The sequence below is a fragment of the Aptenodytes patagonicus genome, chromosome W (assembly GCF_965638725.1).
Source record: "Aptenodytes patagonicus chromosome W, bAptPat1.pri.cur, whole genome shotgun sequence".
Taxonomy (NCBI): domain Eukaryota; kingdom Metazoa; phylum Chordata; class Aves; order Sphenisciformes; family Spheniscidae; genus Aptenodytes; species Aptenodytes patagonicus.
The window spans coordinates 19,101,346-19,129,109 of NC_134981.1; the positions used below are offsets into that span (position 1 = coordinate 19,101,346).

Consider the following 27,764-nt stretch of genomic DNA (forward strand, 5'->3'; position numbering starts at 1 on the left):
TCCAGGATAAACAACCCCAGTTCCCTCAGCCGCTCCTCATAAGACTTGTTCTCCGGACCCCTCACCAGCTTCGTTGCCCTTCTCTGGACACGCTCCAGCACCTCAATGTCCTTCTTGTAGTGAGGGGCCCAAAACTGAACACAGCATTCGAGGTGCGGCCTCACCAGTGCTGAGTACAGGGGCACGATCACTTCCCTACTCCTGCTGGCCACACTATTTCTGATACAGGCCAGGATGCCATTGGCCTTCTTGGCCGCCTGGGCACACTGCCGGCTCATGTTCAGCCGGCTGTCGACCAACACCCCCAGGTCCTTTTCTGAGAGGCAGCCTTCCAGCCACTCTTCCCCAAGCCTGTAGCGCTGCATGGGGTTGTTGTGGCCCAAGTGCAGGGCCTGGCACTTGGCCTTGTTGAACCTCATACAGTTGGCCTCAGCCCATCGATCCAGCCTGTCCAGGTCCCTCTGGAGAGCCTTCCTACCCTCGAGCAGATCAACACTCCCGCCCAACTTGGTGTCGTCTGCAAACTTCCTGAGGGTGCACTCAATCCTCTCATCCAGATCATCGATAAAGATATTGAACAAGAACGGCCCCAGTACTGAGCCCTGGGGAACACCGCTCGTGACCGGCTGCCAACTGGATGTAACTCCATTCACCACAACTCTCTGGGCCCGGCCGTCCAGCCAGTTTTTGACCCAGCGCAGAGTACACCTGTCTAAGCCGTGAGCCGCCAGCTTCCCTAGGAGAATGCTGTGGGAGATGGTGGCAAAGGCCTTGCTGAAGTCCAGGTAGACCACATCCACAGCCTTTCCCTCACCCACTAGGCGGGTCACCTGGTCATAGAAGGAGATCAGGTTGGTCAAGCAGGACCTGCCTTTCATGAATCCGTGCTGGCTTGGCCTGATCCCCTGGTTGTCCCGCACATGCCTTGTGAGCGCCCTCAAGATGAACCGCTCCATAATCTTCCCCGGCACCGAGGTCAGGCTGACAGGCCTGTAGTTCCCCGGATCCTCCTTCCGGCCCTTCTTGTAGATGGGCGTCACACTGGCAAGCCTCCAGTCGTCCGGGACCTCCCCCGTTAACCAGGACTGCTGATAAATGATGGAGAGTGGCTTGGCGAGCTCCTCCGCCAGCTCCCTCAGCACTCTCGGGTGGATCCCATCTGGCCCCATAGACTTGTGAGCGTCCAGGTGGCGTAGCAGGTCATTGACTGCTTCCTCTTGGATTATGGGGGGTTCATCCTGCTCGCCGTCCCTGTCTTCCAGCTCAGGGGGCTGAGTACCCTGAGGATAACTGGTCTGCCTGTTAAAGACTGAGGCAAAGAAGGCATTGAGTACCTCAGCCTTTTCCTCATCCTCAGTGACAATGTTCCCCCCCGCATCCAATAAGGGATGGAGATTCTCCTTGGCTCTCTTCTTGTCATTAATATATTTGTAAAAACTTTTTTTGTTGTCTTTAACGACAGCGGCCAGATTGCGTTCTAGCTGGGCTTTTGCCTTTCTCATTTCCTCTCTGCACGACCTAACGAGATCCCTGTACTCTTCTTGAGTCGCCTGCCCCTTCTTCCACAAGTGGTAAACTCTCCTTTTTTTCCTGAGTCCCAGCAAGAGCTCCCCGTTCAGCCAGGCTGGTCGTCTTCCCCGCCCATTCTTCTTACGGCGTATGGGGACAGCCTGCTCCTGCGCCTTTAAGACTTCCTTCTTGAAGATCGTCCAGCCTTCCTGGACCCCTTTGCCCTTCAGGACCGTCTCCCAAGGGACTCTCTCAACCAGCGTCCTGTACAGGCCAAAGTCCGCCCTCCAGAAGTCCATGGTTGCGGTTTTGCTGCCCCCCCTCCTTACTTCACCAAGAAGCGAGAATTCTATCATTTCATGGTCGCTAAGCCCAAGACGGCCTCCGACCACCACATCTCCCACCAGTCCTTCTCTGTTTGTAAACAGCAGGTCGAGCGAGGCACCTCCCCTGGTAGGCTCACTTACCAGCTGTGTCAGGAAGTTGTCTTCCACACATTCCAGGAACCTCCTGGACTGTTTCCTCTCTGCCGTGTTGTATTTCCAGCAGACGTCCGGGAAGTTGAAGTCCCCCACGAGAACAAGGGCTAGCGATTGAGAGACTTGTGCCAGCCGCTTCTAGAACGCTTCATCCGCCCCTTCATCCTGGTTGGGTGGTCTATAACAGACTCCCAGCAGGGTATCTGCCTCGTTGGCCTTCCCCCTCATCCTTACCCATAGACACTCAACCGTATCGTCATCACAATCGTTGAGCTCTATACAATCGAAACACTCCCTAACATACAGGGCCACCCCACCGCCTCTCACTCCTCGCCTGTCCCTTCTGAAGAGTCTATAGCCATCCATTGCAGCACTCCAGTCATGAGAGTCACCCCACCATGTTTCTGTGAGGGCGACTAAGTCATATCTCTCCCGCTGCACAATGGCTTCCAGCTCCTCCTGTTTGCCGCCCATGCTGCGTGCATTGGTGTAGATGCACTTGAGCTGGGCTATCGATTTCGCCCCCGGCATCGGCACGCCACCCCTAGGCTCATCTCTAATTAGCCTGGTTTTATCCCCTTCCCCCTTCAAACCTAGTTTAAAGCCCTCTTGATGAGCCCTGCCAATTCATGAGCCATGATCCTTTTTCCCCTGTGAGACAGCTGAACTCCATCTGCCGCCAGCAGGCCCGGTGCCGTGTAAACCTCCCCGTGATCAAAAAAGCCAAAATTCCTCCGATGGCACCAGCCCCTGAGCCACGTGTTGATCAGGTGTGTTTTCCTGCTCCTTTCAGTATCCTTCCCTGCCACTGTAGGGGTTGAGGAAAACACTACCTGTGCTCCTGACCCTTCAACCAGTCGCCCCAGTGCCCTGAAGTCCCTTTTGATCACTGCAGGACTTCTCTCTGCAACCTCATCACTGCCAGCCTGTATAACCAGCAGCGGGTAGTAATCAGAAGGCCGTACCAAACCAGGGAGCTTCCTAGTGATGTCTCTGACCCGGGCCCCAGGGAGGCAGCAGACTTCCCTGTGGGACGGGTCCGGTCGGCATATCGGGCCCTCTGTTCCCCTCAGAAGGGAATCGCCTATGACAATTACCCTCCTTTTTTTCTTAGCAGCGGCAGTCATAATGCGTGGGGCTGACTGCCTCACCCTAGGCGACCCCCCGGATGGACCTTTGTCTACATCCTCGTTTGCCTCACCCTCAAGTTCCAGGGCCCCATATCTGTTGTGTAAAGGCAACCGGGAAGGTGAGGGAGGCCGGGCAGGGGTTCGCCTGGCACCCCGAGCAGGGACCCGTTTCCATCCCCCCCCGTCGCTTAGGTCCCCTCTTTCTACCTGGTGGCAAGAAGGCAGGGGATCCTCTGCTTCTCGCGGAGCCTCCTTCTGCTGCCTCTGCCTCAGGGACGGTAGGGTGCGGCTCCACCAATCTATCTCCCTCTCACACTCCCGGATACTCCTCAACCTTTCCACCTCCTCCTTCAGCTCTGCCACCAGGCCGAGCAGATCATCCACCTGGTCACACCGCACACAGGTGGTGTCTCTGCCGCCCTCCGGTACAAGTGACAGGCTCAGGCACTCCCTGCAGCCAGAGACCTGGACAGCTGTATGCTTGCGTGTGAGCTCTCTCTGGGTCGCCACATTCCTTCTGGCGACGGCTTTCAGCCGAGTGGAAACCATAGCTGGTACTCTTCTCGGAAGCCGACGATTACCAATTGAGTTGGCCTCTGGAGCCGGGAGCGAGGCTGCGCCTTGCCCGCTCGCCTTCCCTGCACGCCCTCCCTCGTGAACTGCCACGCGAACTGCTGTGCCACGCCCTTCTGACGCGCCACATCCGGGTCGCTCGCGCTCCCTGGGGGCTGCTCTTCTAAGTGAGGGGGTTTGGCCGCTGCCCCTCTTGTCCCCGCCCACGCTGAGTCAGAGCTGCCGCTCGTCAGGAACGCCCTCCTCCGGCTCGGGGAATGGGGGGGGCTGGGGCTCCCTCTCGCTCCCTGCGCTTTTGCTTTTCGCGGGTTTGGCCGCGGTTTTGCCGCTTCAGGAAGGGTCCCCCGTCGCGATCCTCCGCTCCGGAGCCCTTCGCCTCGGTGGCTTCGCTGATACCTCACTCCAAGTTGAAACAGCCATGCATAGCAGATCGAGAAAGGAAGAGGGAGTCCAGTGATCTGGGTTCCCCATGCTAAGAATACCAAGAAGCTGATAGAGCATTTCTACTCTATTTGATCACCCCATCTGTACACTGCTCTATGTCCAGCCGTACCATGGATATTAACAGCCCAAATTCCTCATCAGCCTTAATTGTAGACTTATGGCCAAAGACATGTCTGCCTGCTTTTCATTAATGTCCTTTCCCAATTTTTGTTGATATTTTCTGGATTTAAAGCAAGAAAAGACCGTCATGGTCAATTATCTAGCTTAACTGCCTCCAAAACACAGGTTGCATTTTCCCCAGTTATTCCTGCAAGAAACACAATGACTTCTGCTAGGTTTACTAAATGGTGACAAGAGGCAGATGTGGACCATGCAGTGATGCCAAGTCCTGTGTTCCAAGCAGCCTTAGCATTTCTAGATCTCACCATGACCTCTCCCTTACTGTGTAACAAGGATGCAACAGTCCCCAATTTTGCCTAAAGTCATACCAAACTTGAAGAGCATTTTCCAAAAGGCTATTTTATCTTGACACAAATATTTCAAATCCCCGCATCTCCTAGCAAGTTATTAATTCACCTTACTGTTTACCATTGCACACTGTAGACCCAGTATTGTCATGCTGGATTTACATAGCTTATCTGTGCAGTCCACAAAGCCAATCACATGTCTAAGGAGTTCAAGGTCTTTTAGATGAAAGCACTGAGCATGAAGTAGGAAAAAGGAAAAACTGAATTGTGAGGTGATAGAAAGGTGAGATTTGCAACTTTTGAAACATGAGAAGTGACAAGTGCCTGTTTATTTCCATGTCAGCTGACTGGGTATAAAAGGAGCTTTCCTAACCATCTCTGGGATTCTAAGAGACATTCCCAAGAGATGGAGCCCAAGAGACTCTCTTCTCCATAAAAATTTAAGACTCTTGCTTTTCCCAGAGACTTAAATCAATAGCTGTTTAAAGCCCAAAGGTTATGTGTCACCTTTGGAAATGCCACACACTAACATGCTGTAAGTTTTAAACTTATAGTACTAATTTTACAAAACTAGATCTCAATAGAATATGACCAATACTCACGATTTTAGGATCTCATTGCATTCAGGCTATGTGGGTAGCTTGGCAGTGCTAAAATAGTTAAAATTATGGTGCTAAAAAGTAAATTTCTAAATATTTGATCATAACATTATGCAGAGATTAATTCAGTTGAGATTTAATGAACAAGCACAAAAGATTTAAGATATTCTTGTCTCACAATGAACTGAAATCTCCTCTTATGATTCCTACCCACTAGATGGCAGACACTGCACACGCAACAACCCCAAAAGCACACAAGAGCTGCCACCAATATGGGAATCCAGGGACTCTGACTTTTTTCCCCTTATATGGGCCACAGCAGTGAGCAAGGCATACTTCATATGTTTTTCTACAATCCGGGAGGAACTACCAAAAATCAAGCGTTGTACAATAAAATATATATATGTACTTGAAATTAATATAATGTATCAAGCCATAAAAGGAATTCACACAATATGACCAGTCAGTTCTTAATAGACCAGTTGCAGCCTACAGCCCATGATCCTAAGATGGCAAGTGCCATCTGTCTTTACTGCACATCTGCACACAGGCAAAACATTAGGTTTGCAAAATAATTTTATAAGAACACTTAAGCAATATTCTACTCAGTATTTTAGATTAAAAGAAATCAGTCTCCTAGAGACACTCCTTACCTGAGGTGTAAGCTCAACTTCAAGCTCACCAGATAAATACTGGCGTTCAAATTCAGCGTTCTCTCCAACATATGATGACACCATGCATTTTATCTGCTTAGTCTGAAGCAGAAGACCAAGTCCAAAATTGTCAACACTGTGTAGAAAAAAGACAATACTAAGCATTTATAATAGAGTTTTGTTGTACTTAAAGCACTTGATAAACTTGAATGACTTAACAAGATAGGACAAAGTTATCTTCCCCTATTTTAGACATTGTCCTGGTTTCGGCAGGGATAGAGTTAATTTCTTTTCTAGTAGCTGGTACAGTGTTTTGGATTTAGGATGAGAACAAAGTTGATAACGCACCGATGTTTTAGTTGTTGCTAGGTAATGCTTACACTAGCCAAGGACTTTTCAGCTTCCCATGTTCTACCGACTGAGAAGGCTGGAGGTGCACAAGAAGCTGGGAGGGGGCACAGCCAAACTGGCCAAAGGGACATTCCATACCATGTGACGTCATGCTCAGTACATAAACTGGGGAAAGCTGGCCGGGGGGGCCGCTGCTCGGGGACTGGCTGGGCATCGGTCGGCGGGTGGTGAGCAATTGTACTGTGCATCACTTGCTTTGTGTATTATTATTATTATTATCATATTATTATTATTATCATTTTATTTCAATTATTAAACTGTTTTTATCTCAACCCACGAGTTTTTTCTAACTTGTGCTCTTCCAATTCTCTCCCCCATCCCACCGGGTGGGGGGGGAGTGAGCGAGCGGCTGCGTGGTGCTTAGTTGCTGACTGAAGTTAAACCACGACAGACATAAGGAATTGGAGACAAAAATCAAATTCCAGCTTTTAGGGGGAAAAAAAACAATCAAAGCTACAATTAAAATTTAGGAGTCCAGTGCTCAGACCTCATGTCTTCCAAGGCACTGACTGCACCCAAAACTTCATTTTAAAGACATTTCACATGTAACAGCTAAAAATACCAGCTTAACAAGTGGTGTTATTTTACATATCTGCTCCTTTAAAAAGCCTTACTTATTAATAAAAAGTCACACATGGTAAAACCTGGCTTTTAGTGAACAAAGACTTAATTTTTGTTTAAACTCTTGCTCCCCGAGAACAAGGCAAGTGATTGCTTAGCAGCTCAAGGAGAAAGGCACATTCACATTTATAGTGCTGGTTTGTATCTAAGGCAAGAGAATATTTGTATTTAAATTATCTTATTACAGTAAATATTTCACTTTCTTACTAAGAAATTGTCTACTCCAGCAAAAGACATTAACACTGCAGTCAAGATTTTCTTGTCTGTCATAATACCAGCTTAAACTGAATGCCAAAGATAACATACAATATTTTTCTTGTGCCAATACTTTTAAATGTTTTTAAATTCTGATGTCCTAAAGACATTAGTGTCTATTAGTCTAGCATTTTTGTGATGTTTGTCACCCTATATTGTGTACTGATGGGACAAGAACATGTTTCAAGAGTTCCTGTGACAAAGAGGCTCTGTAAAAAAAGCTATTTCAATTTGACAAAACATGAGGTTAAAATATAAAAATGGAAATAAACAGAGACCATATTACAAAGGCATGCTTTTTTCACATTCCCAATACATTATGCAGGATATTGGCAGACTGGTACATGTGCGTGAAGCTCCTCTAGGTTTATGTTGGTCTCTGTAACATAAGAGAGGAGAACTCAGACCTATGGGAAATATGCCACGATCCAGAAGCACCTCACAAAAAGTGATTTATATTTGCCACTAGTTGTCTCAATTCAGCAAGACTTAATTATCCACACAATGGCTTCAGATTTCAGGATAAGAAATATTGAAAAATATTAAGACTCCTTTAAGAAACCAAACCCAGTATCCAGCACGCTGTAATTAACATGCACGTATTTACAATGTATGTATCCAAAATGGTTGTCTGTATTTTCTAATTATATTAATTGCTTTAATGAAATATATCCCTTCCCTACATAAATCTCACCTTCTTGGTATTCTTACACCACCATGCCTACAGTACTGCTTCCTTCCCTAGGTACTGTCAGAAATGAACTCTCTTTCCACTAATGACCACATGGAGAAAGTAATGCATCAGACTGCTTTCCCTCTATTCTCCCTCCTTATACCTTACCCAAATTATCGGTAAGCATATCCCCTAATCCTGGCTTTATAAAGTATGGTGATGGGGGGAAAAAAAGAATATAAAGGAGACATATATAAGTACTGTAAAACAAATCTATACTCCCCATACAAAAAAATACTATCTTCCTCAAAAAAGAAAAAAAACCCCAACCCTTAAAAATCAAGTTATGATGCTGAGTGAGCTGAGAGGTATTTGTTTTGCACAATAAATCAGTGTAGATCAGAGGAAAGAACCCGCTGAGCAACAACCAAACCTCATTTAATGTACGTTAATACTCCACCACTTCAGGATTCCACATTAGACATCCCAGCTGTGACCTCCTGGCATTCTTTCAAAAGGCCAGATTAAAAAAGTTTACTAATATACAGTATTCATTTTCTAATATAAAAGAAGTAATGATGAACCTAATCCATGGGCTCATCCATTTTTATTTTGAAGTTTAATACTGGTTAATTAACATAGATATAGTAATCCAGATGTGGTATGTCATATATGGTATTTCCCAGTTCAGAAAGCTCCACAGACACCAACCGATCCAACACAGAGCATATATTTACTTCACATTGACTGTTTTTCAAGCACAGAGGTGTTTGAAAGTCTAAATTTCAAAAGCAGAAGGAGGTGGCCAGGGGCCTAGGCCTTTGAAAATTTCTCCTAAGCAATTAACCCAACGTCAGTAAAGAGACCAAGTTGTCTCTTCTCCAGGCCGTACCAGGCCTGACTCACCCACTGTTACAACAGCACCACTATCCTCTTGCTTGCCAGCACCAATGTCCCATAGCACGTGCTGCAGTGTTGGGTATGAAGGGAGAGGGGCTGAGCAGAGCAGTACCAGCACCAGCTCGTCACTTCCTATCATAATATTCACAATAGCTGCACAGACAGACGTGCAGTCAGAAAGACTTAGGACTATTTTAAGAAGATAGCCCACTTCTACGCATACTCAGGCGTTTTGGAAACTTTGCATGAGAGGAAGTAAAATAAGCTTCTCTGATCTGGTTCTCCAAATTTATTCTATGTTCTCTAGATGTAAAGAACCTGACTTATTTTAAAAGCTTTCTCTACTCTCCAACTCTGGCCTATTAAAAAAAATAAAATCTTAACTCTGATGCAATGTCAGAAGTGTTGCAGTGCCAAAGCCTTGAGAATAAAATGTGTGCTGCCTGGAAACAACCTATTTTTTTAACTCCCCACAGGAAAAAAATCCAGCAGTTTGGAACTAAAAGAGCTTAGGACAGAGTAGAAAGAGAAGTCTTATAGGTACAGAAAGGGATTTAAAAAAAAAAAAAAAGTGCCAGGATTTGCTGTATAGTATCACTCAAAGCAGGACAATCCCTCTCACAAGAAAACCATCAAACCCTGACTTCTCATTATAAAAGATAATAAGCAAATGTAACAGACCAGCCAGCATTTGACAGCACTTTAATGGGTTTGTATAACTAGAGTACTGCATAGCAAAAGAACAGAAATTAAACAAGTGTGCAGTGCTTTGTAGTGCAAGAACAAGCAGGAGCAACTTGAACGATTTACAAACCAGAGTTTGCTACTTCTATGTATCATTCAGATGGTTAACACTGCCCTTACCATTGCAAAACTTGCAAGCTATCAAATAGAAACAGGCAGACACGAGATTTCTGCATGCAGACACAAAATTCTGAGTGCATGTTCACATGAGAAAAGGATGGTAACAGAGGGTCAACAGCAGATTTGTAATAGTTAAAGAAATTTCTGCCTCATTTCACCAAGATTTATAATCCTTGCTCCTACAGTCTCATAAGCAGCTACTGGAGCACATAGTCTGTAACAGGATTTTTATGTATCGAGCTGCAGGAGACCATATTGTCGTGGTTTAACCTCAGTCGGCAACCGAGTACCACACAGCTGCTCGCTCACACCCCCCACCCCCGGTGGGATGGGGGAGAGAATTGGAAGAGCACAAGTGAGAAAAACTCGTGGGTTGAGATAAAAACACTTTAATAATTGAAATAAAATGATAATAATAATAATAATGTAATAATAATAATACACAAAGCAAGTGATGCACAGTGCAATTGCTCACCACCTGCCGACCGATGCCCAGCCAGTCCCCGAGCAGCGGCCCCCCCGGCCAGCTTTCCCCAGCTTATGTACTGAGCATGACGTCACATGGTATGGAATGTCCCTTTGGCCAGTTTGGCTGTGCCCCCCTCCCAGCTTCTTGTGCACCTGCAGCCTTCTCAGTCAGTAGAGCATGGGAAGCTGAAAAGTCCTTGGCTAGTGTAAGCATTACCTAGCAACAACTAAAACATCGGTGCGTTATCAACTTTGTTCTCATCCTAAATCCAAAACACAGCACTGTACCAGCTACTAGGAAGGAAATTAACTCCATCCCTGCCAAAACCAGGACACATGGATATGCTTGATTCTCTTATCTACTACAGGAAGGTATCTCTTCTCAAACAAAACTTTGTAGTTGCAAAGATCCCTATAGAAATTAAATAGAAAGTTACACAAAAGTTATTCTCTGTCACACTCATGCCGAGTTGTTCTTTACTTCTTAAGTCACTCTCCTTACCTCAAAGGCAGTCAATTTATTAAAAAATAAAACTGAAGTGAGGATCAGTCACTGAGCACACTGGTCATACAAGCTTATTTTCCTAGCACAACGAGAAGAGGAATTTTACCTTCAGAAAGTCATGCACCAAGAGGCTCTGCCTGCCTGATTACTTCCATTAAAAATTACTTCCATTCCCAGGTGCATTTCATCTTCAGAGCAGCATCACAAAATCCAATTGCTGTTACTCACTCATATGTTTATTTTAGATGGAAATTTCTTAAAAGAAATATAGTGCTATCCATCTTTTTTTAAGGATGCAATCTGCATTCAGGTTTCCAGCTGAAATAACCCTTTTGCCTTCCATGCACATCAGTTTTCCTTTCATCTCCCTCCAAAAACTCATTTTGAACACTTCATCCTACCTAAGTTTCCTATGTTTTTTTCTTATATTGAATATCCTGAGAAACCAACATTTCATACAACAGTCACAACACAATGCTGTTCTCGCTCCCATTCTCTCTACCCTTTGCTCTTTACTTGACATCTCTACCCCAGAATAACGATAAAAACAATTTCATACAACAGTCACAACACAATGCTGTTCTCGCTCCCATTCTCTCTACCCTTTGCTCTTTACTTGACATCTCTATCCCAGAATAAAGATAAAAGCAATTTCTGGTTTAGGGAAATTTCTTTCAATATAACATTTTTTATGGCGATTGTTAGTTACTTGTTCTCCCTTTCTGTATTTTGCTGTTTTCTTGGTCGTTTTGCTTTAGGCACAAAAGTTTCTTTGAACTTTTCAGCTTAAATTATATTTCTACTGAAAATGTTACTCCTAAAATATCTGTCTTGCAGGCAATACCCTTCCTATCAAATAGTAACTATAAAAAGAAAAAACATCCTTTACTGAGGACATGGGAAGAATACATCCAGTATATCTATTTTAAAAGCTGGGTTCAGTCCTTTAAAAATTTAAACAAAGGTGAGTGTAATAAAAATGTGTTGCCCTAGATAGGAAGGAAAAAGGCATGGAAGTTGACATAGTTGTTACGTATGCTGTTGGAAGAAGGAAAGTACACACATTAGTGCTAGACAGAGAATGCTTACTTTCATCCTCAAAAACGTTAAGATTTCTAGAAGTTTCCCATTCTGTATTAGGATGAAATCTGAATCTACAGAATACATGAAACAAATATAGGAAAAGACATCTAACATGGCACTCATCAAGAACGTAGGTGATGCAAGTTCATGGTCCCCATTCTACTGATGCGGGCCAGAAAAAGTAATCACAGTCAAGCATGTCTGGTTGCTTAGCAACACATTCCTTCCTATTGTTTTGTCCCTCTCAGACCTACAAAACCTTCCAGTCAAAAAATAATGTCTGCCTTTTCTAATAAAAAAATTAGCCAAAGATTACTTCCAGCCAGATCTAGCCCACAAATCTCAAATATACTGGAAGTAGTCAAAGGCAACATGCCAGTGTTGCACTCCAGATAAAAGGAGTTCTCAGCCCTTTCCCTTTCATGGCCTAAGCAAAATACATTCTACAGCATCACAGCGAAGAAGAGATCACAAAGTTTCCAAACTGATAAAAGCTTCACACACCAACAAGCCCTACTGACACAGCCTGATGAAGTAGGGAATAGAAATTTGTATTCTTATGCAGGAAAAAAAAAGGAGACTTGGAATGTCACACTACTCTGGCAAGAGACATAAGATGCTTTTTGGGTTTTTTTTTTTTGAGTAAACAGAGATAATTACACTCTCCTTTATCTCTGCCTTTGTAAAGTCATTTATAGGTGCCCAGGAAAAGTGGGGGTAGTCAGGACAGACTGGCTGCCCTTATTGGGAACACTGGAAACCACTGATGAGCAGCATCAATTAGCGCAAGGGCTTCATTCTACATCTCTTAAAGAGAAGTCTTTCTCTATACTTGTTGTCCAAGGATTCTCCAGGACCTGCAGTGGATATTCCATGGAGATCCCACCAAGACCAGAAGTCACTGGTTAGGAAAGGTTAACATGCATATTTGAGTTTTGGAGAATTAAAAGATGTTGGCCAAAGAGGAGCTAACATGATGCCCTACCTGACCTTTCTCCTCTCACAATTTGGGGATCAGAAGGATGGGAGGCTAACTACATCGCCCCTGGAGACTATGGATTGAGAAAGAAAAGCATGTAGTAAGAATCCTGGGGCAAGGCTCCACCTCAGGCAGAAATTACAGTTTCCTGCAACTTGCTGTTGCTGCAAAAAAGCATATTTATGGTTGGTCCTACTCCTGGAGAATGCTTTATATAAAGACAGTAGTCAGCTTCTGGAGATACATGAGCAGTCTCTCTAGGCATTCTGCAGGTCTGAGTGTTGCACAGCTATGCATGAAACTTGATAACGGATGGACCTGTTTCAGAGCTAGAAATTTTCCTGGCAAGAGTCTAGGAGTGGGAGAGGGAAACAATTTCCTCCATCTTTCTCCACTTAAAAGAGGCTTCATCTTGTCTGTTTAACTTTGTAATGTCAGCTTTTCAGTCCTTGAAAGGATCTGCTCCAAGTTACATGCAATTATGTCTCCCAATAGGTCCACACTTCCTATGGAAGTCCAGATATGCTCCCCAACTAAGAGGAATGCATCAATCACTATCTGTTTGGCATCTCTTAGTAATACAGCCTTAAGCTTTCAGGCTCACAGGGGTGCCTGAAATATGGCATGAAACTTGACCAAAAAAAGATGCACTGCTGCTGTAAGAATGATGGGTTTAAGCATATAGGCCAAGTCCATCAAAAGGTTGTGAAGGCAGATGATTTTTGAAGAGGACAAATACTGTACATTGCATAGTTATGTCAACTTTTAAAATTTATCATATTTTTCCTTTGCAGTGAAGTTATATAATGCAGACTTAATCCATTAAATATTTGAATTTCATCATGAATGCATCATACTTCAAAAGTTTCCTGGCTGAAAGCTAGGTTTAAATTGTATTGTCGCTTTTCTAAAATCAAGTTGATGCAGTTCCTTGACCATGCTGATTTCTATAACTATTTTGTCTTCTTCGTTTGTAATCACAACCAGAAAGTCATCTGCACAGCTGATTTCTCAATAGTTCCATGCAGTGCAAAAGTTTAGTACAATTCACCCTGCTAAAATCCTAAATAACCTCCACACTAAAATTAGCAAGATGACCTGGTCAGATCTTCAGGGATTTTCAGTTCATACAGTGTCACCAATTTAACAGCAGTAATAAAGTATCTGATTGGATTCTTTACAAAGAATAGAGATTAAAAAAATAAACTGCTCCAAATATTCAACTTAACACTCAAAATATCTTATAAACCTTTCCTCATTATTTTGGCAACTTGCCATGAGCAGGATTTTACCTGACTCTACTCCTATATCTCCACCAAGAGAGATAAAAGTCATTGATGACCTTGTATTTCGCTTCTGAAAGTATATTTAATTTGGAATGTTTAAAGAATTTTTTATGTGTATACAAAAATGACACACACAATGTAAAATACTCTCAGCATCACCTTGATTTCTCAACTTTCTGTGAACTTCCACCTGAGGGCATTTTTTATATTTTTTTAATATATATAAAATAAGGATGAATTAAGCCATAGGGGTTACATACACAAGAACAAACAGGAAGTCTGTGGTAAAGATGGCAGACACATTTTGGTTTTTAACAGAAACATACAACTCAAAGCAATGACTGACAAATGTGATAAATGTTATGTATGTTAAAGTTTAAGGTTATTGACCCTGTCTTAAATTCAAAATATTTAATTGCTAAGAATAGAAAAATACCTTTCGTGCTTTAGAATATGGGGTGCAGTAAGTTTACCACTGCATCTGATGCAATAAGCTGATGCACAGTTTAGATGGTAAAAAGACTGCCATAGAGTAATGCCTTACCTGGAGACTCTACAACTGCAATTAGCCCATTAGGAAAACCAGGGCATTATATTCAACGGAACTAAACAACTCAGTGCACTCAGGCACCATGGCCAACAGTTCAAATGTTTATCGCAAAGCTATTTTCTTCATACTAATGCATAACATCGTAACATAAAAAGAACTTCTCCATAAAGAGCACAGAGACCAAAGGTTCAAAAACCTGGTAATGCCTTTTAAGAAGACAGTTTGAATCTGTGATAATCTGACAGCATGCTGTCAATCTCCTTTTAGATGATCACCCAGGTGATTAGTAATTAAGATATTAACTGTGACTTTTCTATTTTTACTTTAAGTGAAACCCTCCCATTCAACACTATTGCATTCAAAAAGAATGCATATTTAGGTCCCAAAAGCAGACAAAACCCAGAGGGAAGTAGCTCATTTGATACAACAGTCAGACCACATGTGCAGCTATGACAAGTAATGGACTTCATTTTTACCCAGCACAAATTCAGCCTATTGAGATGGTAGAGACAGAACAAAGGTGTTGATCTCAGAATGTGATTATACCCAAAATTAGTTATCCATTTCATGAAGCATAATTAAAAATAATAACTTGGAGCCAATTTCTTAAACTTTCATTTTAAATATTTGGCTGTGTTGACTGTTAGCAACAAGAACTTAGTTTTGTTGCAACACAGATCCTGAAACAATAGGTCTGATAGCCTGCATTAGGGAAGCCTTAGCATAAGCTGACCTGAAACATCCAAGTCTACTGTAACTTGAAATCAGTATGCAACAAGACACCACGAAGTCACAAGCAGATGACAAAACAGCCATGTGCAAGAAGGTACTGTATACTAATCACAACTATGTTGGGAATTTACTGAATCAAGATTTAAAGTAAGGACCTACTGATGTACATTTGCTGCATTATTTAAACAATAATGCAGCAAAGATTGAAAAAAATGAATTTTAGTAGCTTATTGAGACAGAACCCTCTAAATTTAAAGGGCATATAATCACATACTGTAAAGGAAATACTTAAAATATTAACAATGTAGGCAAAACAAGTTATAAGGGAAGGTGTGAGAGGTTGCATTTTAGAAGCACACCCACCATGGTATCTTTCACTATCTCCCTGGTTCACAAGCTCCCATTTCCCCTGCAGCAAGCTGTGTAAATATCAGAGATACTGGATATTTGTATTGCTTCCCTTTCAAACACTTTGCCTTGTTTGGGTTGGCAAAAGAGTAACTATTCTTATAGGTGCCATTTCACTAGCTAGCACACAGCATATGCACTACTATAATCCACAGCAACAGACAGTAAGTTTAGCAGTATCATGTTTCTAACTAGGGTGCCTAAGAGCACCCTATACACTACTGTACATCCTGTCCCTGGCAAGCCTTTCAAAGGCCAAAACAAGGACTTTACCTGCCAGCAACTACGTGAATTGAGCAAGGATTTGCAGGAGGAATCTCCTCCCTATTACACTGCAGCACAGAACAATAGGGTGTGCAATCTACATATATGTGTGTCATTCAGAAATAAGAGTATGAGAAAAGTGATTGATGTCTACTTTAAGTGATTGATCTTTCCTCTCAAAATTATTTCTGTCTCTTTCTCTCTCGTTTTTAGCATCCAACAGAAATTGTTTCCAACAAGAGTCTGAGGAGCTTGAGTTTGACCATCTATGTGCCAAATACCAATACAAATCATATTGTTATCCATGAATGTGCAATGGGAAGCATGAAGCACTGAAAAAAAATGAAGATCAACATATTGTGAACTTCAGCCTCAGAAGCCTGGACTATATATAGGAACTAAATCTCTTCTAAAAAAAATTTAAAAACTAATAAAATCACAACTATCTTTCAATAAAAGTAAATATAAGAAATAAAACCAGTGTCTTATTTCTAAGGTGGGCAAAGGAACTCAAACAGGAGAGAACAGAAGTGAGAACCTTAACAGAACTAAACATAAATATCTTGTACCTTTCTCTACCTAGCAGGATTCAATCAATAGCTGAGTGACCTTCTATCAAACATCAGAAGTTTTGCAATGCAGAAGGGCCACATACTTTTCCAATTTAATCTGAAGTGCAAACTCAGATACTTCAGAATTTTCATATCATTGCTAAAAAGAATATTCCAAAACTTTTAAGATTACATACCAAGACAATTTATTGCCTGACTCTTTTCTCAAATGCATTTTTTCCTCTTATGATATCAAACTTTCACAAAATAACATCTTTGAAACACTTTTCCCTTTTACCACTGCTAATTTCAATCTACAGGTTGGTATTATCTCATCACCCAGGCAACACTGTCAATAACAGAGTAGATAATAAGAGAAACTTCTGACTTCTGTTAATGTTTAAACCTGCATTTGAAAAGGTAGTGGAAAATACAGCATGCAGATTTTTGTTGTTTCCTTGCTCTATTACCAAGAAGCCTTGTTATAGGTAATTTAAATGAGAAGGGACAATGATTTTTTTAAAACAACTTTTTTCATTATTTAATGCTACATCTGCATTTTTTTGAATGGTATTCTGTTTTTAACTCATGTTAAGTACAGTCTGGTTAAAACCAAAACAGACTGGGATACAAATCTATGGACAAAGTATATGGGAGATGTAATGATGCAGCTGAAAATAGCACAAAGCATTACTAGATAAATCCAACCTTATTCATTTCTTTGGCAAGGCTGGAGAAATTGTGGGAGCAGGGTTTGACATCTATTTTCATTTTGTATGAAGAATAAAGTAAGTACAGAAGAAAACAGTTTCCCAGTCTCTTTTTCCCCTACAGTTCTTGTTCTGCAATTGGATAAAGGCTGAGCTTCTACAGAACAGATGGGAGATTTCCAACCCAAGGAAAGGGCTCATAATTGCAAGCATTAATGAAGTTCCATGAAAACAATACAAAATTCCCATTATTGTTTCACCACAAATACAGCATTGAAAAGTAAAAAGTTCACAGAAAATGTAATAACACAGATGTTACCATTTGCTGAAGGTAAGCAACATTATAAAAAAATTTTAAGAAAAAAGAAAAAAAGGAAAGAATGCTCACAAACTAGCTTCCTTAGCAACTGGAGTGTGTAACCTCAGTACATCTAGCTGTGAGAAGACTCTTATTTCACAAGACAATAAAGTTTAGGATGAGCTCCCTAATGAAAGAAAGACTGCTAAAGAAAGTACAATGCCACTAGGAGACATCCAACTTTCAATATTCTTTAAATCTGCAATGAACCAAATTACACTGGGATTATTATGCTGCTGAAGGTTACATTTAATAGGATAAAAGTCACTGAACCAAGGTTAGGGCCACCTGCAGATGCTAGTCATCCAACAACACTGCAAGGAACAGAATATCAGTCTTATTGACAGGGCATAACTAATTTCAAATACAAGTTATTATATTCTGCATATCAATATTTTTATTTAATTTAATTTCTATTCTATCAATGCACTTAAACAGAAGCAGCTGTAGTTATTTCTCTATATGAAGATTGTTAGGTATTGTGGAGTCTATTACAATGAACAGCTTGTGTAAAAATTAGCCCTAATGAGAAGCTGAGAAATTATATGTAAAAGAATTATTCTCACTGTCAACCCCACATGAATTTCTTAATGGGCAAACATTTAATAAAATTAAAAAATTCCAAGACCCACTAAAGAGGCTCTCCATTCTTTCATCATAAATATCCTCCATTGTTGTTGGGGTGGTGTTTGTTTTTTGTTTTGGGTTTTTGGGTTTTTTTTAAAGTAACAACTACAATAAGAATGTCAGAAAGCATCAAACTGTAGTTAAAAAAATCCCTATTTAGAACTTCACACACACACAAAAAATCACTGATATTACATTTAAAGCATCTAAGTCAGAATTTTCAGTTACAATCAACCAGTTAAATATATATAAATATACATAATTGCTATGTTCTACAACAGTGACAATTACTCCCTGACAAAGTTGGGTATACGTGCAGTACTGTACTTTCTGGGCTCATTCCAAAAATAACACTTTCAAACATAGCTGTGTGAGTTAATATGAAAATTTTTATGATGAAAAGTAAGACCTTTTCATACCTATCAGCCTTTTCACATGAACGGAATATTTAGTCTGTACTTATTAAACCACAGACATATGAATACCTACCCTGCATTGTTACTGACTGCTGTTATTCCTTTTACTCCAGTCTTCAGTAAACCCCCAATGAGGTTTTCAGGAATCCCACACAATCCAAAACCTACACAAAATAAAAGAAAATTGAATATGTAACAAGCGTTTGAAAGAACACAGTTTAATCAGAAGTCTGAGAATGTGCACTGGTTAATTAAAAATCTTTTCTGAGTAGAACAAGCTCCTTAGTTGACTAAAGAAACCAACACTTCTGGAGTAGTGGAACCTTCCCAGTCACTTCCCTACTACTGGAATCTCCCAGTCATTAGATGCTTCCCAGTTAGGATGAAAGCAATTTAACCATCAGAGGTCTACTCACACACAATTTGACTTTGGAGAAGGGCTCCAGGACCTTGGCTCTCCTGATGTGTGCCCTAACCACTGCACTGTGCCATTGTATTCATTATTCCTCCTTCTCTTTCTACCCAACTAACCTTCAGTTCTTTGCTGATCAGAACAATGTCAAACAAGAGGAGTGAGGAGTTCTCCCATACAGCATAGCCTATAATTAGGTGATAAAAATCTGGGAATCATAACATTCTCCGGAATATGTGTAACTGGAAGCACAGTAACCCAGATCTCCACCCTGGCTGAGGTGCCTCACACTCCTACTTGTTATGCAAGAACCCGATATGCCTAAAATGAAATACCATGCCACATTTGAGGCGCCTAAGTCTTAGGCCAGGCTCTAACACTATGACTACTAGCATTTTGTTCCCAACCACTTAGCCTCAGACCTTCTTTTGTTCCAACAACAACAAAAAAATATAACAATTCTTCCTATAAGACATTTTGCCTCATTACAGAGCTCCAGTGAGGTTTCCCATGTTTTACAACATCACATTCATCACTCTTCTTCAGTACTAAAAATCAGTTATAGCCTATTAAATAGAGAGATCACCTTTTCTTTCAGTAGATTGAACAGCACGAAATTATGAAAATCATCTAGAATATTCAAAAGTTTAAATCACAATGAAAGCCAATATGACACAACTTCTTGACTCTTCTGGAAATATTACACATATCCATTTAGTGTGCACTGGTTTTGGCTGGGATAGAATTAAAATTCTTCATAGTAGCTTGTATGGGGCTATGTTTTGGATTTGTGCTGAAAATAGTGTTGATACACAGCCGGGACAGCTGACCCCAACTGACCAAAAGGATATTCCATACCATATGACGTCATGATCAGCAATAAAAGCTGGGGGAAGAAGGAGGAAGGGGGGACAGGTTTGGAGTGATGGCGTTTGTCTTCCCAAGCAACCGTTATGCGTAATGGAGCCCTGCTTTCCTGGAGATGGTTGACTACCTGCCTGCCAATGGGAAGTAGTGAATGAATTCCTTGTTTTGCTTTGCTTATGTGTGCAGCTTTTGTTTTCCCTATAAACTGTCTTTATCTCAACCCATGAGTTTTCTCACTTTTACCCTTCCAATTCTCTCCCCCATCCCACTGCAGGGGGAGTGAGCGAGCGGCTGTGTGGTGCTTAATTGCTGACTGGAGTTAAACTACGACAAGTGTAATGTAGATAAGTATTATCTTCACTTCCTACAGTCAGAAACAGGTTAGGCAATTTGTTCAAGGTCACAGAGACCCAGTGACTAGGCAGATACAGAATATAGAGAATGCTACCATAAAAATAATCAAACCAAAACTGATTTCTTCACCATCTGAAATAACAATGTTAACTTGAAAAAGACCAAGTTAATTTTCTGCATTCAAACTGGCATAAGTAAAGTCTAACACTTCACTAGTGGGGAAAAAAGCTAATAATTTTTCTGAGGCTTTTTCTCTCCCCTAAGAAACAAACTGGGATTTTTCTTACTGAAAGAGTCTGTCCCATCATTAGCAGAGTAGGAAATCACTTCTTTAAAATACCCATACAAGTATATCGATTCTCAAGTTATCAGTAAAAGAACCATGGTAAAAAGTATCTCATTAATAGAACATATGATTGCATCCATAAAGAATTTAAATATTTACCACCAACAAGTATAGTTGCCCTATTGGGTATATTTTTTACAGCTTCGACAGGATCGGTATAAAATTTGGTGTTGCAATGATAGCTAGTAGAAAAATAGCATCCACAAATCTGGAACATTAAAAGAAATAAGTGAATGAATAAAAAGCATTATATTGTAGCTTTACAATGATGACCATCCCTCTGGCTAGATAAGAGGGGAAATATATATATATATAAAAAAAAAGATATTGCTACCGTAAACACTAAACATTGTGGAGGGACTGTCATGCACTGTATAGTACCAAAAGAAGCGGGGGGAAAATGACCACTACTCAGACTCCACAGTCAGGCGGGTACTATATGGTGACAGTTTATTATGAGAGCCAGAATCCTTAAGCAAGCATGCAGGTTCACGAAATAGTAACACAAAACACGACACAACTACATACACAGGGAGGGTAATACGACCTGTCAATAAGGATCAAGCCGATGGTCACAGACGGTTCGGGGATCTCAGTCCAGCTGAGAGGGAGCTCCAAGGAGCCTCCTCCAGTCCGTGTCCTTTTGTGCTTTTGTCGCCACTCAGACCCCGGCGACAGGCACCGCAGCCACTCAGATCCCAGCAACATGCTCTGCGGCTACTCAGACCCCAGCAACAGGCCCTGCGGCCACTCAGACTCCGGTGACAGGCACTGCAGCCACTCAGACCCCGGCGACAGGCCCTGTGGCTGAACCAAAGAACCAGCCTGTGCCGGTATCAGTCGCCCCTGTACACAAGAAGAAATCTTGGAAGCGGAAGTCAGCTCGTTTAGTAAGGGAGGAAGAAGCTTCTTCTAGAAGGGAGCCGGAGGAAGAAGTGTACGAGGCAGACTACCCTGGAGAAGGGCCATCATGAGAACAGGAGGAGGAGAGCCGGCCGCTGATCGGGGAGGAAGAAGAGGAAGAACTCATAAACGAGGCAGTGACCACCCGATCTCTATCCCTGAGTGAGCTGCCAGATATACGAAAAGATTTCAGCCGTCGTCCAGGTGAGCATGTTGTCACCTGGCTGCTCCGATGCTGGGATAATGGAGCCAGTGGGCTAGAATTAGAGGGTAAAAAAGCCAAGCAGCTGGGATCCCTTTCTAGGGAAGGGGGCATTGACAAAGCAATTGGAAAAGGGACACAAGTCCTCAGCCTTTGGAGGTGACTCTTGTCAAGCGTGAAGGAAAGGTATCCCTTTAAGGAAGATGTCATATGTCGCCCAAGCAAGTGGGCCACCATGGAGAAGGGTATCCAGTTTCTGAGAGAATTAGCTGTGCTGGAGGTGATTTATGATGACCTGAACAATGAACAACTATCCAAAGATCCAGACGAAGTCAAGTGCACACGACCCATGTGGCGGAAGTTTATAAGGAGCTCACCATCATCATACGCCAATTCATTGGCAGTGATGACCTGGAAAGATGGAGAGGAACAAACAGCGGATGAATTGGCTGGTCAACTCCGGCAATATGAGGAAAGTCTCTCTTCCTCCCTCGTCTCGGCTGTGGAGAAACTGTCCCGGGAGATCCAGCAACTCAGAGAGGATAGGTCCTACTCCTCACCTGTACGGACCAGTATCTCGGCTATTAGGAGTCAGCGTTCTCTTGCTCAAGAGAGAGAATATAAAGGATACACACCACGGGGCACCCTATGGTTTTACCTGTGTGACCACGGAGAGGACATGAGGAAGTGGGATGGAAAACCTACTGCAGCCCTAGGGGCACGGGTACGTGAATTGCAAGGGAAAACAATCACAGAAAGAGGTTCTTCCAGGAAAATTGCTGCTCCAGTTTCCAGCGGGCAGTTCCCCAGACAGAGTAGAAGGGCTGATCTTACTCCTGATCTTAATGAAGAAACTTCTGATTCGTATGTACAAGAAATGAGAAACGAGTACTGTGATGAGGATTAGAGGGGCCCTGCCTCCAGCCAGGGGGAGGAAAGGGACAACCGGGTTTACTGGACTGTGTGGATTCGGTGGCCTGGCACATCAGACCCACAGAAGTATAAGGCTCTAGTGGACACCGGTGCACAGCGTACCCTAATGCCATCAAGCTATAGAGGGGCAGAACCCATCTGTATTTCTGGGGTGATGGGGGGATCCCAACAGCTAACTGTATTGGAAGCCGAAGTGAGTCTAACTGGGAATGGGTGGCAGAAGCACCCCGTTGTGATTGGCCCAGAGGCTCCGTGCATCCTTGGCATAGACTACCTCAGGAGAGGGTATTTCAAGGACCCAAAAGGGTACCGGTGGGCTTTTGGTATAGCTGCCTTGGAGATGGGGGAAATTAAACAGCTGTCCACCTTGCCTGGTCTCTCGGAGGACCCCTCTGTTGTGGGGTTGCTGAAGGTCGAAGTCCAACAGGTGCCAATCGCTACCACCACGGTGCACCGGCGGCAATATCGCACCAACCGAGACTCCTTGATTCCCATTCATGAGCTGATTTGTTGACTGGAGAGCCAAGGAGTGATCAGCAAGACTCCCTCACCCTTTAACAGCCCCATATGGCTAGTGCGGAAGTCTAATGGAGAGTGGAGACTAACAGTAGACTATCGTGGCCTAAATGAAGTCACGCCACCGCTGAGTGCTGCTGTGCCAGACATGCTAGAACTTCAATACGAACTGGAGTCAAAGGAAGCCAAGTGGTATGCCACAGTTGATATTGCTAATGCGTTTTTCTCAATCCCTTTGGCAGCGGAGTGCAGGCCACAGTTTGCTTTCACTTGGAGGGGCGTTTAGTACACCTGGAACCGACTGCCCCAGGGGTGGAAACACAGCCCCACCATTTGCCATGGACTAATCCAGACTGCACTAGAACAGGGTGGAGCTCCAGAACACCTGCAATACATTGATGATATCATCGTGTGGGGCAACACAGCAGGAGAAGTTTTTGAGAAAGGGAAGGAAATAGTCCAAATCCTTCTCAAGGCCGGTTTTGCCATAAAACAAAGTAAGGTCAAGGGACCTGCACAGGAGATCCAGTTTTTAGGAATAAAATGGCAAGATGGACGTCGTCAGATCCCAATGGATGTGATCAACAAAATAACAGCCGTGTCTCCACCAACTAGCAAAAAGGAAACACAAGCTTTCTTAGGCGTCGTGGGTTTTTGGAGAATGCACATTCCAAATTACAGTCTGATTGTAAACCCTATCAAGTGACCCAGAAGAAGAACGATTTCAAATGGGGCCCTGAGCAACGACAAGCTTTTGAACAAATTAAAGAGGAGATAGTTCATGCAGTAGCCCTGGGGCCAGTCCGGGCAGGGCAAGAGGTAAAAAATGTGCTCTACACCGCAGCCGGGGAGAACGGCCCTACCTGGAGCCTCTGGCAGAAAGCACCAGGGGAGACTCGAGGTCGACCCCTAGGGTTTTGGAGTCGGGGATACAGAGGATCCGAGGCCCGCTATACTCCAACTGAAAAAGAGATATTAGCAGCATATGAAGGGGTTTGAGCTGCTTCGGAAGTGATCGGCACTGAAGCACAGCTCCTCCTGGCACCCCGACTGCCGGTGCTGGGTTGGATGTTCAGAGGGAGGGTCCCCTGTACACATCATGCAGCTGATGCTACGTGGAATAAGTGGGTCGCACTGATCACACAACGGGCTCGAACAGGAAACCCCAGTCGCCCAGGAATCCTGGAAGTGATCATGGATTGGCCAGAGGGCAAAGATTTTGGAATATCGCCAGAGGAGGAGGTGACGCGTGCTAAGGAGGCCCCAATGTATAATGAACTACCAGAAAATGAGAAGCAATATGCCCTGTTCACTGATGGGTCCTGTCGTCTTGTGGGAAAGCATCGGAGGTGGAAAGCTGCTGTATGGAGTCCTATGCGACAAGTTGCAGAAACTGCTGAAGGAGAAGGTGAATCAAGCCAATTTGCAGAAGTAAAGGCCATCCAGCTGGCTTTAGACATTGCTGACCAAGAAAAGCGGCCAGTGCTCTATCTCTAGACTGACTCATGGATGGTGGCAAATGCCCTGTGGGGGTGGTTGCAGCAATGGAAGCGGAGCAACTGGCAGCGCAACCCATCTGGGCCGCCGCATTGTGGCAAGATATTGCTGCCCGGGTGGAGAACCTGGTTGTAAAAGTCCGTCACGTAGATGCTCCCGTACCCAAGAGTCGGGCCACTGAAGAACGTCAAAACATCCAGCAGGTGGATCAGGCTGCTAAGATTGAAGTGGCTCAGGTGGATCTGGACTGGCAACATAAGGGTGAATTATTTCAAGCTTGGTGGGCCCATGACACCTCAGGTCACCAAGGAAGAGATGCAACATACAGATGGGCTCGTGATTGAGGGGTGGACTTGACCATGGACACTATTGCACAGGTTATCCATGGATATGCAGCGAAACATGCGCTGCAATCAAGCAAGCCAAGCGGTTAAAGCCTCTTTGGTATGGAGGACAATGGCTGAAATATAAATATGGGGAGGCCTGGCAGATCGATTATATCTCACTCCCACAAACCCGCCAAGGCAAGCGTCATGTGCTTACAGTGGTGGAGGCAACCACCAGATGGCTGGAAACATATCCCATGCCCCATGCCACTGCCCGGAACACTACCCTGGGCCTTGAAAAGCAAGTCCTATGGCGACATGGCACCCCAGAAAGAATTGAGTCAGACAACGGGACTCATTTCCGAAACAACCTCATAGACCCCTGGGCCAAAGAGCATGGCATTGAGTGGGTGTATCACATCCCCTATCATGCACCAGCCTCTGGGAAAATTGAACGATACAATGGACTGTTAAAGACTACGCTGAGAGCAATGGGTGGCGGGACATTCAAACATTGGGATACGCATTTAGCAAAGGCCACCTGGTTAGTCAACACTCGAGGATCTGCCAATCGAGCAGGCTCTGCCCAGTCAGAACTTTTACGTACTGTAGATGGGAATAAAGTCCCTGTAGTGCACATAAAAAATATGCTGGGGAAGACAGTCTGGGTTATTCCTGCCTCGGGCAGAGGCAAACCCATCCGTGGGATTGCTTTTGCCCAAGGACCTGGGTGCACTTGGTGGATAATGCGGAAGGATGGGGAAGTCCGATGTGTACCTCAAGGGGATTTGATTTTGGGTGAGAATAGCCAATGATCTGAATTATGTGATGTTAAGTACTAATTATAGTTATAACAGTTATACTAATAATACACAGATATACTAATCATACTAATAATATTATATGCCATACTAATGTTATTACAATAAGAATCACCCAGACTAATGAAGAATAACTTCAGTGAAACCAAGCAAAGCACAGTGATGATGGTACCAGAACTGACTTCAACATGGAACAATCCAACACCACATACCATCTCCATTTTTCCTGCCCTGGAAGATTATTACGACAGATGGAGCCCGAAGTCATGAGCTCACCAAACATTTTAGACGGATGGCCCACAGACTAAGGGAATGATATCTGTGTGTGTGTGTGTGTGTGTGTATATATATTGAAAAAAATGGGGTGGTGATTAATGAAAATGTACTGGAAAATGTGAGACTTGAGCATGACGCAGATGGTATAGAATAAGGGGTGGATATTGTCCTGGTTTCGGCAGGGATAGAGTTAATTTCCTTCCTAGTAGCTGGTACAGTGCTGTGTTTTGGATTTAGGATGAGAACAAAGTTGATAACACACTGATGTTTTAGTTGTTGCTAGGTAATGCTTAGACTGGCCAAGGACTTTTTGGTTTCCCATGCTCTACCGACTGAGAAGGCTGCAGGTGCACAAGAAGCTGGGAGGGGGCACAGCGAAACTGGCCAAAGAAACATTCCATACCATGTGACGTCATGCTCAGTACATAAACTGGGGAAAGCTGGCCGGGGGGGGGCCGCTGCTCGGGGACTGGCTGGGCATCGGTCGGCAGGTGGTGAGCAATTGCACTGTGCATCACTTGCTTTGTGTATTATTATTATTATCATATTATTATTATTATAATTTTATTTCAATTATTAAACTGTTTTTATCTCAACCCATGAGTTTTTCTCACTTGTGCTCTTCAAATTCTCTCCCCCATCCCACCGGGGGTGGGGGGAGTGAGCGAGCGGCTGTGTGGTGCTCAGTTGCCGACTGAGGTTAAACCACGACACCGATGGTCACAGACAGTTCGGGGATCTCAGTCCAGCTGAGAGGGAGCTCCAAGGAGCCTTCTCCAGTCCGCATCCTTTTGTGCTTTTGTTGCCGCATGGTCTCGGTAGATAAGCCCTTGGTTGGGTCTTATCTTTTACTCAAATGCGCCGTCTTCTCCCCTTCCCTCTTATTTTTACAATGAGGAGCCGTAACTGCTATATCACTAAACTAAGTGCTCAGTATCACAAGTTGGTGTTACTTTTAACTTTATGCGGGCAAGATTCTCCTTTTACTTCCCCGCCTTAAGTTTTCTCTCTCAGTGGGTTCAAATGTGTTTCAGAGCCTGGGTCTTTAGGCCCGTGACATAAGTTTAGGCCTCAAAACTGAGAGGTGTGGCAGAGGCGGACTTATCAAGGATGACAGTGTCCGAACAGGCGAGAGCTATGGGGCCTTCGCTCCATCCTGTCCCCCGTTTCTGTACAGTCATTGCTCCCTTTTGTCCCGCTACATGGGGGCATGGGCATCACAGGGACAGAGAAAGAGAGAGAGAGAAGGGTTCAGCTCTCCAAAACAGGGACTCTATTGTCTCTCTATCCCCCCCTAAGCGTAAAAGACCCTTCCTCATGCTCAATTATACCACAACTATTTCTTTCAGAAACATTTTTTTCGTAACAACAGTAAGACTGCAAAGAGCGTCTCTTCTGGCACCTTTTGGTAGGCAAGCAACAAAACAAGTAGTAAGTGCTGGCAGCCTCAGGAACCCCAGTACAAGGCTGCAAGCAGGCGTGGCAGGGTGGCCCCTTGCCTTCAGGCCTGACCAAGAGGGCCAGGGCTTGAGGGAGGCCAGGCCACTGCTGTGTCCCTGTATCCACACATTGGAAAATATTTTCAAGAGACCACATGGTACCTTTTCCTTAATCTTCCCAACTACCTGTAACAGCGGGGAACAATGGAACAGCATGTGTTATAGAATTGTAGAATCATTTAGGTTGGAAAGGACCCTTTAAGATCATCGAGTCCAACCGTTAACCTAGCACTGCCAAGTCCACCACTAAACCATGTCCCTAAGCGCCATGTCTACACGTCTTTTAAATACCTCCAG

At 43.6% G+C, this 27,764-nt stretch overlaps 1 protein-coding gene across 1 annotated transcript in view; it reads right to left on the reverse strand.

The window, feature by feature from the left end:
• Positions 1-27,764, reverse strand: part of LOC143172181 (succinyl-CoA:3-ketoacid coenzyme A transferase 1, mitochondrial-like) — a 92,952-nt gene that overhangs the window by 63,287 nt on the left and 1,901 nt on the right. Inside the window, exons 2-4 of the mRNA XM_076361432.1 lie at positions 20,594-20,702; positions 18,589-18,679; positions 5,855-5,990 (exon numbers count right to left, since the gene is read on the reverse strand). Coding sequence (XP_076217547.1) covers positions 5,855-5,990; positions 18,589-18,679; positions 20,594-20,702 — 336 coding nt within the window. The remainder of the gene's footprint in view (positions 1-5,854; positions 5,991-18,588; positions 18,680-20,593; positions 20,703-27,764) is intronic.